General features: G+C 36.5%; 1 protein-coding gene across 2 annotated transcripts in view; it reads right to left on the bottom strand.

Moving 5' to 3' along the window:
* The window catches only part of ttc27 (tetratricopeptide repeat domain 27), a 149,728-nt gene that overhangs the window by 117,012 nt on the left and 17,730 nt on the right, over positions 1–14,986 (bottom strand). For both annotated transcript variants that reach the window (NM_173285.2, XM_073926958.1), the window contains 2 exon segments: positions 10,061–10,163; positions 12,461–12,601. In NM_173285.2, coding sequence (NP_775392.2) covers positions 10,061–10,163; positions 12,461–12,601 — 244 coding nt within the window.

Raw genomic sequence — 14,986 nt, 5'->3', positions numbered from 1 at the left:
TACAGCTCTGTGGAGGAATTTTGGCCCATTCGTCTTTACAGAATTCTTATAATTCAGACACATTGGAGGGTTTTCGAGCATGAACTGCCCTTTAAAATATCTGCATACATATTATGGTAGTTTTATGCTTTAGAAGAGTCAAAAACATACAGCACCTTTAAAACGAACAACTGCAAGTCACGTAACATGAGTTTGTTTATTCTAAAGTACTTGTGCATCAAACCGATGTGCTCCTTCAAATGTGTTGCAGAGCGTGATTAAATAAAAGGGAAGGGTCTTGATACAATCTAAACACAAGAGGAAACCAAGTGGAAACAGTAATGCATTTTAGCTGACCTCTTGTCATCGGATCCCTTGAAAACACTTGTCTGTCCAGAAAAAAAAAAAAATCACTTGAGCAAAAATATATGCCAGCAGTCTAAACATAGCCAGAGTCATTGGTTGGAAAGCAGCAAAACTTCTGAATCCACATCAGGAATAAAGGCAGTCTTACAGATCACGCTTAAGCAGCTGGAGAGGAATTGATCTCTTTTGTGAGACCGCTGTTATTTGTAGAATGCACATTAGATATTGTTTGTTTCTGCAAATCGTTACGTTCTGCTTCACATCGTTAATAATCCATGAACAACTAGCAGTAAGTCAATGCTAATTCTACAACTCTGCAGGCATTTGAGACATCCAGCATTGGTGAGCTAGTCTTAAAAAATAAATAAATAAAATTGGCAAAAGAAATTAGGAGATGAGTTCTGTGCAAGGCAATACTTCTCTGGAGATTTTTAAGCCTCACTTGACAAAAAAAAAAAGTACTGAATGCTAATAACCACTTCTGCTCAATTAGATTTTTTTGAACAATGGCTCACATCATTGCAAAAAAGTAAAATAAGCTTTTAGACATTGTGTTTCAGATATCTCAATGCTTCTGCCAAATGTAAAAAAAGCATTTGTACGGTTTCATTTATAATGAAAAACAAATTAAACTTTTAATTGAAGTTGCAAAAATCCATAATGCTGAAGGAAAAAAATTTATAAAGGACTAACAAAGAAATAATTCACCCAGATACTACACTTTTGTCGATACCCTCATGCAATATACTTTTCTGTGGAACACAAAACAAAGTGGAATAGGAAGGCAATTGTGGTTGTCAAAACTAGTTTGTGAAGAAACCATCCATAGAGCTTGCCTACAAAATGGAGTCATTACTCTTACATTCAACACCGAAAGGTAGTGAATCGATCCAAAAGAAAAAAATACATTTCTTTATGCAAAAATTTTTGCACTCCAAGTTAAAAGGGAAATCAAACTTTCTAAAAAAGTATTATGTTTGAGCATACACTGACCGACACTTTATCAGGTACACCCGAATGGCCAGACTGGTTCAAGCTGATAGAAAGACAACAGTAACTCAAGTAACCACTCGTTACAACTGAGGCATGCAGAAGAGCATCTCTGAACACTTAACATTTCCAACCTTGAGAGAATGGGTTACAGCAGCAGAAAACCACACCAGGTGCCACTCCTGTCAGCTAAGAACTGGAAACAGAGGCTACAATTCAAACAGGTTCACCAAAATTGGAAAACAAGATTGGAAAAACGTTGCCTGATCTGATGAGTCTCGATTTTAGCGGCAACATTTAGATGGTAGGGTCAAAATTTGGTTTCGACAACATGAAAGCATAGATCCATCCTGCCTTGTATGAAGGAATCAGGCTGCTGGTGGTGGTGTAATAGTGTTGGGGATATTTTCTTGGCACACTTTGGGCCCATTAGTACCAATTAAGCATTGTGTCGATGCCACAGCCTGCATGAGAATTGTTGCCAACCATGTCCATCCCTTTGTGTCCATCCCCACAGTTTAACCATCTTCTGATGGCTACTTCCAGCAGGATAGCGTGCCATGTCATAAAGTGCAGATCATCCAAGACTGGTTTCTTAAACATAACAATGAGTTCACTTTACTCAAATATATATATATATATATATATATATATATATATATATATATATATATATATATATATATATATATATATATATATATATATATATATATGTCTATATGCCAGGTTAGATTTAACAGAAAAGAGAGGTCTCTATTACATAAGAGTTCTTAAACAAAACCAAAGACCTAAGCTATACTTTAAATTAGAGCTGAAGGATATTGGAAAAATCTGACATTGTTTTCCAGCAACATATATTGCAATAAAATTTTATTAGATGGCTTGAATAGCTATACTTGTTAAAAAAAATCATTCATTTGGTAGGGGTGATTTTGCAAGGGTGTGAATCGCGTATAAAGATTAATGAACAAATCATAAGCAAGAATAATTACAATAGGAGCAAAGAAAAAAGTAAAATAAACAGTGCTTAATGGTTTTCCACAGAGTCAAACAGCATTCAGTAGTGATGCATGATATATTGGTGGCCATATAGTTATCGGCCAATAAATGCTATTTTTCAGATTATCGTTATCGATGCAATTTCTAAATTAGGCCGATATCTTTAAGCCAATAAATTACGTTATTGTACAGAACTGTTTGCCGCGCTCACGTGGGCAGAACTTGTTCAGACTTGCCCAGTGGACTATAATGCAGCTCTCCTCACACTGTTTATTCCTTCAAAGTGTGTCCTTTCTTCATATGGTATTGCTGTGCAATAACTAATAACTCAGTAAGTAACCATGTTCCTCATCATTGTAGATGTGTTTGATTGAGTGTCATTATGTATTTTGCTTTAAATCATCTCAGGAAAAATATTTGTGTAAACCCTTACACAACATGTGTAAACCTTTCCTGCTCTGTCTCTTTGTTGTGTTAGAGATAGCAGGGGAGATTCACTTATTACTCCAGGGCCGAATAATGTAAGGAGTTAACCCTCTTCTCTTTTCGTTGCAGTTGGGGAATGAACGAGGACACATGTAACTTGGTCCAAAATATTTATTACTTTCCGTGTGGTACAACAAATCGGTCCCCAAAGAGGGACCATCACTGAAAATGATTTGCTTTTTTGCTTTGAGAGTATAGACGGTTATCGGTATCGGCCAAAACATCCATATCGGTGCATCCCTAGCATTCAGTTATAGAAACTGAATAATGAGATGTAAATTAACACTTTGTAGTCTTCATTGTATTAAAAATTCATTAAAATTATTCTTTGCTAAAGTTACAAATGTTTTGCATTTTGTAATGCTTTACAATCTCCTGAAATGGCTTTAAAATAACTGTTATGGTTCTACTTTGCAATAGCCGCATTTCCACTATCAGGCCAGTGCGAGCCAGGGCTTATATCGGGCCAGGCCAGGCCAATCGCCCGGGAGGTTGAGCAGTGAGGCCGAAATCATGTCGCGTTTCCACTGTGGGGCTAGTAGCTCGCAGCGCGTCACGCAAACCCCGGCCCCAGAACATCCCCCGAATCGAACGTCACTCAAACTGCCCACTTCAGCAAGAATCATGCAGATAAAGCACACCATCACATCATCAGGAAACTATTAAAATTAGGACAACCAAAACAAACAAATGACACGTTCCTGTACAGCAGTACAACGCATGTCTATTCGCACATGCCTGTGTGTTTACATTCATCATATTAATTTACTCGACGACCGACTATTGGCATAGAAATCCAGTGGTCTTGCCACCAACGGAGGGACCCAGCGCAGGGAGCGCACACATCCATAATATAACACCACATATATAAAATTCTCCGTTAATAACTCGATATAAAATGTATTTTATAACATCCTCTAGACAGAATCTGTCCAACATTCATCCCAAATGCTCCGGAGAGAACTGAAACATGATTTTTCCCCCTATAGGCTTTATGACACTTAATAGATGATTCCCTTTATTTAAAGATGTTGCTTATTATATCTTAAGTAAAGTGTTCATTGTTTCAGCACATAGCAGCACATAATAAAATAGCCTATATTTCGTTGCGCTCAGCAGCAATGCACTAATAAAGCTCTTTATGTATTTAAAGTTTCCTTTTTTAATTTTACCACGTTATATAAAAACATACACACTCGTTTTCCCCGTCAAAAAAGTGCTGCGCAGCTGGAAGACAGAAAAAAAGGTCGCCTAGTTTCTGCTTTCACTCACCCCGAAAATGCTCTATTTGCATGATTTGATTAATTTCATCGTATCCAAATACTTTATAAATAATATTTAAAACATTTTCCGGTGTTTATTTATTTATTTTATTATTATTTTTTTTTTAGAAAATATCTAAAATCTTTTTTTCAAAGAGGCTTTTGAAAAATGAAAGTTTAATATAAATTTAAAAAACAGTTGGATATAGTACCTAATTGTTATAGCTATAGCTTTTGTTTAACATAAACAAATAAAATGTAATTTTATTTAAATATAGGGCTATTATATCTAGATATGACACTATTGTTTTGAGCCTACAAAAGTGGACATTAAATTTGTAAAGTTTAATGTCTTTCTGTTGTATTTTTATAGTGTATTATCTGCAAAATAAATAAAAACAATAAAAATAAAAGAAAAAAGCCGCGCGGCATCAACAGAGCTATGAAGGGAGCGCTCTTCCTCGGTCTCACACACACACACACAGGCATCTAAACGCGCAAAAACACACTTATTAAACTTGACAAAACCTCTTGAAAACCTTTACTGTCTGCTGTGTCTTTAATATGGTTTAAAGATTATTATGCGTTATTGAAACATCAAAGATGCAGCAAAGAAAGATCATTTTATGCAACAGCCTTACATTTAAAAGAGAAACATAAGAGCGATCATACGCAAAAAAGACCCCAGCCTATAATTTGTTCCAGATGTTTTCTTTCCCTTACATATTTATTTGTTTATGTGCTTGGCGCATGTACTCGTGTGCGATCGCAAAACTGTGCCCGCCTCTCCTTTTACTCCGCCCCGAAGCCCCGGCTGGCCCTCTTTGGCCCAAGGTATTCGGCGGGCCGAAAAAGGCCGGCCACTGGCCCCAAGAAAGCCCCGCTTTGGCCTGATTAGGCCCCGGAAGTGACAGTGGAAATGCCACTGGCCTTGGCTCGCTCGCTTTAGGCGCGATAGTGGAAACGCGGCTAATGACTCCACAAATGTCCGTTATTCTCAATTGTTGATCGACTATAATCCCAACCCAACACTGCATATTGTGCAATAAGACTATTATGGGCACACACATTGCGGTATCAATGCTGAAACGATATATTGTGCAGCACTACTTCAAATTAAATAATGCACAAAGCCACAAAACAGGTCTTAAATTATTAATAAATATGTTTACAATAAGAAGTCCACTGTATATCTAGTGATTCATCCACATGTTATTTTCAGTTTAAAATGCATGAAAAGGCCAAGCGGTCAGAAAAGAACTAAAGTGAATCCCAGGCGGTCCTCTAAATTCTCTGCAATTCTCTGTGAAGGACAGTAAATGCTTTTGGCAGTCTATACTGGAAAAGTGACAACACACCTCGACGGGGTGTTGCAGCTTTTAAAGCTTCGCAAATACAAAACCATTCAGCAAACAACGCCAAGAGATGGACATAATGCTGTGGTCTTTTGAAGCTGATCCACTCACCAACACAAGACTGAATTACAGCGTGTATCCTCTTGTAAATATTGCATCTTAACAGCAATGCTGATTATCTTAGTGTGTAGCTGATGCGTGTCTGATTAAGAGGCGGCGCAGGAAACTCATTCCGAAGGCACAGGAACCCAATTAAGACGCTGCTTTGCTGCAGAGCTCATCATTTGGTCCATGATGCCCTGATGAATCCACATTAACATCCAAAACTCTTTAGAGGAACGGGTCTATATCCCGCCACCAAAGCGAGGCAATCTTCAACTCACTTTTTCCCCCTCAGACACCATTTCAAGGGTGACTGCAATGAATGCTTCAGTTCACATGAAGTATTAAAAGAAAAGTGCTGCCTCACGTTTGAATCTGAGGCCTTTTAATTTCACCAGGAAGTTCTTGCTGCCTTTTTGATTCATAGTAGTTTCATTCTTGAATGCATACGTGTAAACCAAGAATCTGCATTATAAAGCTCTGCCTAGATTTTTGTTTACAGCTAAAAGCAATTTTTTTAATATGAAGGTAATAAAAGTATTACTAGTCAGTGCTTTGATACATAAAGAAATGACACGACTTAAAAGAGGGGTTGTTTTATTAATAAAGAGATTCCTTATCAATTACTGATTTAAAAAATAACTGAAATAGTGATTTATTTTGATGGCTCCTTAGTAGTTAATAAATAATTAGACTTTTTCTTCTTTCTTTTTTTTAATATCCATTAATAAATGCTGTTTTTAAAGAGATAGTTCACTCAAAAGTGAAAATTCTGTCATCATTTACTCTTCCTGACTCATTTCTTTCACAAAACTTCATGGGATTGAAATTCTTTACTTGACTACTGAATAAAGTTCTTTTTATAGCCACAGCCATATCACCCTGCAGCCTAACCCCGGGTTACTCACTGAAGCTAAGCAGGGCTGAGCCTAGTCAGTACCTTGAGGGGAGACTACATGGGGAAACTAGGTTGCTGTTGCAGAATAAAGTGAAGGGGACACTATACTGTCAGTCAGTGCTGTCTTTCGGATGAGACGTTGAACTGAGGTCTTCACTCTCTGTGGTCAATAAAAATCCAATGAAACGTAAAAAGATGTAGGGGTGTAACCCTGGAATCCTGGCTAAATTCCTACCATTGGCAACTTACTGTACCAATCATGGCCTACCAATCATCCCCATCCACCAAATTGGCTCTATCAGTGTTTCTTCACTTCACCAATAGCTAGTGCGTGGTGCTGTTGTCCTGTGGCTGCTGTCATATCATCCAAGTGGATGCTGCACTGTGGTGACTTTTGTCAAATTATAATATGTTAATGAAGGTTTGATCTCTAAAACCAGCTCATTTTACTAGTTATAAGCCTACATTCTACTAATACATTGAGAGTTAGTTAAAAATGTGGTTGCAAAGTCACTTACAGACAAAATTCATATAAAATAAAGTCCAATCAAAAACAAAAAAAAATATTTTATTACCCCATAAATAAAATAATAATTAAATAAATAATTCTAATTTGTTGTTCAAGTTACAATCTTGCTCTTTTTATTATCAGTGTAAGACAATATTATTAATGTGCTGCTTAATATTTTTGTGGATTTTTTTACTGAAAGAGCATTAACAGTGTTTCGTAAAATTAGTGTAAAAATAAATACAATCAGTAATATCTTTGCTTTTTAACCATTAATGCAGAAAGTATATTTGTTTCTAAACAACAAAAGAATCATACTGACCCCAATCTTTAAAATATTACACACGCATGTAGACAGATTACATGCGGTTATTAAATTTGTCTGTATGTGAGGGCTGAAGGAGGGCTGTCTGACACAAGGTTGTCATGTTATATTAGGTCAGAAGTGACATAATCCTGACAAGTGTGAAATCCCATTCCTAAAAATCCAAATTCTTCTTAAAACTGAACAACAACGGAACTGAAGTAATGAATGAGCCCAAAGTGAAATACACCCTTAATGGGATTTTCAGTGACAGAAGTTTCCCAAAATTGTCAAACAAACTGTGACTGTTCGTCTATGCGTTGTCCATTACATTTAGGTTCAAAAGCTAAAATTACATTCCTTTACTGTTGATGGTTAAACGTTTGTTAGCTTCCATAATAGACTTGCATTCACTTTTTCACAAGGTCATTTTTGTGAATATTTATTCTAAAAACAAAACCTAAAATATTCACATCACAAGAACTGCAAAACCTCAAAGTTACTCCCCCTTTGGCGTGTCACTGCGTTTCCATTTCACAAACAAACATGAAGTGCTGACATCATCAGCTCATACTGACGCCTTCATCGTCACAACAAAGAAACACACACAGAGCCTGAATGTCCATGCAGCGCCAGAGTTGACATAAGCTTTCACGAAGATGACCCTCATAATAAGAGTTGACAGCTGTGTCATCTCTCCGCTAAAGAGCATCTCACAGCGCTGACATGTGCCTTCAGCAGCTTAAGTGACGTGAAGAAATCTCAAATCCTGTTAGACACTTCTGATTCCGGTTTCCTCAAGGATTTGTTTTCAATAAAAAGCACACAACCCCAATCTGAAAATGGTCAAAACACAACATTCCAAAAGATTCAATTCTTCCGTTGAAGACCAAAGAAAGATAATTTAAAGAATGCGTTTTTTTTTTTTTTTTAACTATGAAAGTCAATAGTTACAGGTTGGGTAAAATGGTTAAAAAAAAATTAAATGGTTAAAACATCTCGCTCTCCCTCGTAAAGCTAATACGGAAGTAACTAAAACTGCAATTCATCGAAATTCCACTAGGCCTGGCTCCAAAATGGAGCATATTTTTAATGACCCACCTGTTAAAATGACTAACATTACATCAGAAAAAAATGTGAATGTGAAAAAAATGTGAAATTCTCATAACAAATCTATAAATGTATGTTTTATTTAAGATAAATTATCATTTATAATTTTCTTTAGAGGGCAACGTAGTGGCGCAGTAGGTAGTGCTGTCACCACACAGCAAGAAGGTTGCTGGTTCGAACCTCGGCTGGGTCAGTTGGCATTTCTGTGTGGAGTTTGCATGTTCTCCCTGCGTACATGTGGGTTTCCTCCGGTTGCTCCGGTTTCCCCTTACAGTCCAAAGACATGCGGTACAGGTGAATTGGGTAGGCTAAATTGTCTATGGATTATAAATTGTGTATGGATGTTTCCCAGAGAAGGGTTGCGGCTGGAAGGGCATTTGCTGCGTGAAACATGTGCTGGATAAGTTGGCGGTTCAGATTAGAAAAGGGACTAAGCCGAAAAGAAAATGAATGAATGAATGAATGAATGAATTTTCTTTAGAACTTGAATACGATCCAGAATCTGACAGATTGATTAGCTGCAGGCTCTAGAACAGTCATCTGAAACGTTGTCCTAGTGTAATCCATGGATTTCATAAATAGCCTTGCATTTACTAACACAGAGTGTATTTGAAGTATTTGGGAGTTATTCGCATTTTACTTTTGTAGAAAAACAGGATAAGATGTTTTTAAAAGACTAAAAACTTTATTGATATACACTGTAAAAAAAGAAATCTGTAATTTTACAGTTTATTTCCGGCAGCTTGGGTGCCAAAAAAAACCCCCCTAAAATAACGGCTGTTAAATTACAGAAATTTCCTTTACTTTAAATTTCTGGTAAATTAACCTCTGTGATTTTACAGTCAATTTCTGTAATTTAATGGCCGTTATTTTACGTTTTTTTCCAGCACCCCAGCTGCCGAAAATAAACTGTAAAATTATGGATTTTTTTACAGTGTAGTGTACAACTAAGCACAAGTGGTCAGAACACAAACTAGTCGCAGGTACTGACGAATTAAGCGTTTCTCCCAAAGAAAAGCCAGTCTAAGCAACATGCTAGCAGGCATCTGTAGCTCCACTCATGCTCTTTGGCCTTTTTGGTGACCCTCAGTCGGCACAATGACGCACAAACAAAATGGTGACAGTTGGCCACACCCACTTATCCATATTTTTTTACAGTCTTCGGTTTTGGGTGAACCATATCTTTGATCGTTTCCCTTGTGTTACCCAGAGAAATTCATAAATAAACAATCCTCTAGCATTCAATCAAATTAACACATACACTTAATACACAAATTCACTTCATTAAACATGTACACAGACATCACCTATGTCCTATAAAACTTTAGGTTAACTATGTCTTTATATATTACCTTATATTTGCTTGTAACCTTAACTTCATTCGATTGTTATTCAATGTGCACCTTCTGTAAAGCTGCTTTGACACAATAATAATATTGTAAAAAGCGTTATACAAATAAACTTAAATTGAATTGAACTTGAATAAACCGGAAAACAAAAATGGTAACAGACTCACATCACAGTAACAACGAATTCTTAATTTGGTGGAACTCACTTCTCAGGACGGCTCTTTAAAACACTGCCTTTTAAAATCCTCTTCTCATTGGATAAAAACTTTCAGAAGCTGTACTTCCAGAACTTTACGAAAGGAGCATTTCCTTCAATGAATCTCATTGTAGCTGTTTGCATAACACTTGCCTTTCTCGATGCAGCTGAGCATCAGGTTGAGGAGCTGTGGGGATCTTTCCTCCAGTATCTGCTGATGGAGAGCGACATATCGCAGCGTCCACCAGGGCAGCAGCTGTTTACACAAGCACACACAAAGAGACACAAAAATAAGTTACATGTACTGTACACCCCTGTTCAAAAGTTTATTGATCTGAGAGAAAATACTTATGCTCTCAGCGGACGCATATATTTCATTAAAAATGCAGTAAAATCACAATATTGAATAGGTTGTGAATCAAAGGTATAATGTTGTAAATAAAGTGCAGTTTCTCACACAGACCAAATAGTGTTGCTTCACAAGACCTTAATATTGTCAGGAGTCAATGGTATAAGTTTAGTTTTGCTTGTACTGTATAGGTTTTGATTTGCCCATTTATTTAGTTTATAAACATCAACAGAATAATTTTAACTGCAAAGACTGGAATATAATCCTTTGAATAGTAGAAAAATGAAGTCTGCAGGGTTTCTGTGGGTTTCATTAAGTCAAATTTAAGACTTTCTAAGACCTTTTCAGGCCCATTATAAATAAAATTTCAGACTTGTATGGGGTTAAACACTAAGCATTTTTTTTCTGATGGACATTAGAAAAAGGTAGTTAATAGTCTCCTCCTAAAAATCTAAATTTTGTCATTTCTTAGCCACATATTTTAAATAACATGTCAAAACAAGCCACCTTTGGGTGTATACATAAACTTAAAAAAGTTGAGTAAATAAATTTTACTTTTGTTAAAGGTTTAATTGAGATGTATTGTTGGTGATTGAATGTGTTGGCCTGACTGGAAAATGAAGACCTGTTTAAAATGATTTAAGACCTAAAAGACAATATTTTAGTGAATTTAGTCTTTAAAATTCAAGACATTGAGTTTTTAAGACCTCACGGACACCCTGGGCTTGTGAATTTATTCTATGTAAATGCATAAGAGAATTATCATACATAAATGAATACAGAGAACACACAGGGATAGTCATATTCTGCTGCTACTGCTTATTTACAGAGAAATTGGAAAGACGTTTACCGTTATGAGTATGAATGAATGAATGAATAAATGAATGAATGCATTGATTTTATTCTTTTGTCAATAAAAATGTAGTTAAGATGCTACTTTTTTGATGTAACAAGTCACCAACAGCTTAGGAACATTGCAGTAAATGCACTAGATGGCACAGTAGATTATTAGCAAATAATATTTTAAATCGTAATCTGTCCCTCATACAAAACAAATAGAGCTAATACAAAAGTCAACAAGCAAGTTATGTGGAACATTTATAAAGAAATGTATGTGAAATCATCATTTAGGACTGATTTCTGAAGGATATTATGAAACTGAAGACTGGATTAATGGCAGCAATATTGATAAAAAAAGAAACAACATTTTCTGAGGAGTAATATTACAACATTTAAACTAGAATAGATATGTAAAATTGATGTACTGTACATGCGTATCAAATGCAGTCTTAGTGCACAGAATATATTTGAAAAATACTAAAAAGAATTAATAGCACTGTAAATCATAAGCAAGGAAATCCTTCTATATTTTTTCCTCTTGCATTTGATCAAAAATAACCAGAAATTCTCAATATTGGCAATAAAACATACAAATTCTAACAAAAATATTTAGTTTTGTTTGTTCAAATGTCTAGGAAGTTCATTTTTTCAATTCCACCTGAAAGAAACAAACAAACTGGATCTTTATTGTACTGTATGTATTCAGGAATGCAGGAATTTTTGAACAACGAAAAACACAAACACTCAAATCGCTGTTGGGAGGATCATCTAACTCATAAATATGGATCGATATGAGCCTGAGTAACACAAACATCAGCAGACAAAGATCCATCCTAATGATCTGCTGCTGTGTAAATTATGGGACGAGGCCTTGGCACACACAAACACACACACAAACAAACACGCCCACACACAACTCACAAGCACACAAAAAGCATGAACACACAAACAAATGCACACACACACCCAAACCAGCGCGCGCACACACAAACAAGCTAAAGAGAAAAAAGCACGGTCATAATTGAACTTCTTTTTGACAGCCTCATAATTCTTCATCGTCTCACTCAGTAATGCACAAATGAGCTTAGAGTAATGACCGCAAACATATGAGAGTTCAATTAAAAAGAGATATCTCCTTATTACCAACACCCACCGCGCCATATTGAGTAACTGCTCAAATAAACTCAAACTGTGGAACATTGCTTGCAACTAACATCAGTTTCCAACAGAACACCAAATCAGTTTTGATTTTAATTCTGCACTCTCCTGCTGTTGCACTGCAGCGGTGTGTCATCTTCAGTTGCCAGCCGAGGTGAACTGTACTGTGTTAATAATGCAGCGGTGTAAAAAGTGCATCATCTCACCTGAAGGCTCTCCAGTTTGGCGGCGCAGTTGACGAAGATGACTCTGGTCAGCAGCAGCAGGAGAGGGTTGGAGACCAGACTGTACACAGACTCTCCATCCAGCTGAAGACTGGACAACAGAGCTGTACTCAGGGCCGCAGGCTGGATATGTGTGAGAGTGGGTGAGGGAAAGGAGGAGAAAGAGAGACAGACATTACAGAACATTAAAACTTGTTTTACGATTATGAATTTCTAACACTGATTTTATTATTAAAGAAACTGTAACAACAAAGGTTGAGTTAAAAAATACTGATTCAATTTCAGATTCAGGAATTCCCCAGTGAAAGGTTCAACAATAATTGGAACAATTTCTACTTTTATTCAGAGCACTCCTAAAAATAAAGAAATAAAAGCTGACATTGGGGCTTTTCCCTTTCAAAATGTACATTTAAGTATGTTTTAAGTAACAATTTGCCCCTTTAATGTACAAATTTAAAGGTGCCCTATAAAGAAAATCGGGGTATACCAAGTTATAGTAGAATAATAAAAGATCAGTATGTGGAAATGGGCATATTGTGAACCTCATACACCACTGTTTCCTCTTTTCATGTAAATTTCATGAGTTTAAAACCCCGGTGGATAACCGGGCAATCAGAAAATAAAAACTGTGACTAGACTCATGGGCCATGACCTCTAAATTTGCATGTATGCCTAATTTGGGTTGTTCATCCGGACCTAACAAGCAGCCATGACATCAAGTTCTGAGATCATAAAAAAAGAGGTCATTAATATGCACACCTCAGGCTGTGTTTGATAAGCAACATTGATAATTTCCCTCCTTTTGTTATTTTTAAGTGTGCATTTTACTTATTATGTATGTGGGACTTTTATTTAAAAAATGCAAGTGCAAATTTGTTTACTGTGCATTACTGCACAATGACAGCACAAGGCGTGTTCAAAATGGCGTCAGGATGCAAATTGCAAGATTTATAGATTACACATTTATTCATCTTCACTCTGAAGAGGCATAAGGTATGTTTAGTTACATAAGGTATCTTTTGTTAATTTATTGTGAGATTTGATGAGTATGTTTAAACGTGTAGACTGCTGAATCGTGTCAAATCACTCAGCTCATCTGTCATATGTTCATGCAGAGGTTGATACTTATTCCTGGCTGTGTTTTCTTGGACTACAGATTCAAAATACAACGCCTTACTGTACATCTCTATGACTTTCTTTTGTCTAGTTTAATAATAATTTAGCCTTTAACGTCAACAGATCTAGTGAACAAAATAGGTTAACGTTACTCTGATTGGGTTTATATTTGTCCGTGTTCAGCGTACATCATGCTGTATGTGAGTGTGTGTGTTTGTGTGTGCGTAAGAGTGGCACGTCAGAACGGAGCTCAATAACATTTACGTAACGAGCCAAATATGGTCAATCGTCGACCTTCTAATTCTATGGGTATTTTATGGAGTAATAAATGAGCTTATAAAACCATTTCTGGAGATTTTTTAAACTTTCCAAAGCCATAAACCTACTATGTAGATATCAGAGAGCAATTTAATTGATTTAACCAATGCAGTATATGGCATCTTTAATGTTAATAGATATCATTTTTTTATATTAATAAAAAAAATGTAAATAACCCAATAACTTACATGTACAAAACAAATACTCCATGGAAACATTGATAGAATAAACTGAAGAAAATGACTAATAATTTACTCGCTTTTTAAGGCTGGTTTATACTTCTGCATCAAGCACAAACACGGTCATATAGCCCTCGTCGTGGTTGCTGCTGCCGTTGATGCCCCTTATAAAAAATGTAACTACACGTTTTAAACGACGGGTAGCGCAAACTCTGTGATTGGTCAGCTGTGTTAGCAGTGACCAGTGTGGGCGGGACCGAGAGCCGCATGAACCTGTCGGAGAGAGTGTTTACAAGAGTAGAATCCTGTGAAGTAGCTCTAGATGGAAACTGTTGTGTTTACTTTATGATTAATGCTGTTGCAAGTCCGCCAGTGTGGTGAAAAATCCAGCCCTCCCCTGGAATCAAGTCTGCTTAGGACCCCTAAGTGATCGTCTGTGGTGAATGCCTGATCAAAAGCTATCATTGTGATACCTTGTTGTGTGGCGAATCAGAAATGCGTTAGATTGTTCTAGCCAGGAGGCTAACAGTAGAGCATAGATCTCAAACTCAATTCCTGGGGGCCACAGCTCTGAAGTTTTGCTTCAAGCCTAATCAAACTCAGCTAATCCATCTGATCAAGAAGGTAAAGACTACTAGAGACTATTAAGTAGGTGAGTTGGAGGTGGTTGGAGGTAAACTATGCAGAGCTGCGACCCTCCAGAAATTAAGTTTGAGACTATTGCGGTAGAGGTAGGATTATGCTAGCACATAAGCAAACTGGTCTATTTAAACAGTATAAAAGATAAATGCTCAATTTTATAACCCATGCAGTCTTTAATTATATACAAGTATATGAAAGGGTCAATACGCTTATAAATTCCATTCAACTGTGAAATAAAATGGTCATTAAATGC

This window comes from Danio rerio, chromosome 17 (assembly GCF_049306965.1).
Source record: "Danio rerio strain Tuebingen ecotype United States chromosome 17, GRCz12tu, whole genome shotgun sequence".
Taxonomy (NCBI): Eukaryota; Metazoa; Chordata; class Actinopteri; order Cypriniformes; family Danionidae; genus Danio; species Danio rerio.
This window is presented reverse-complemented; position numbering and strand designations above follow the sequence as displayed.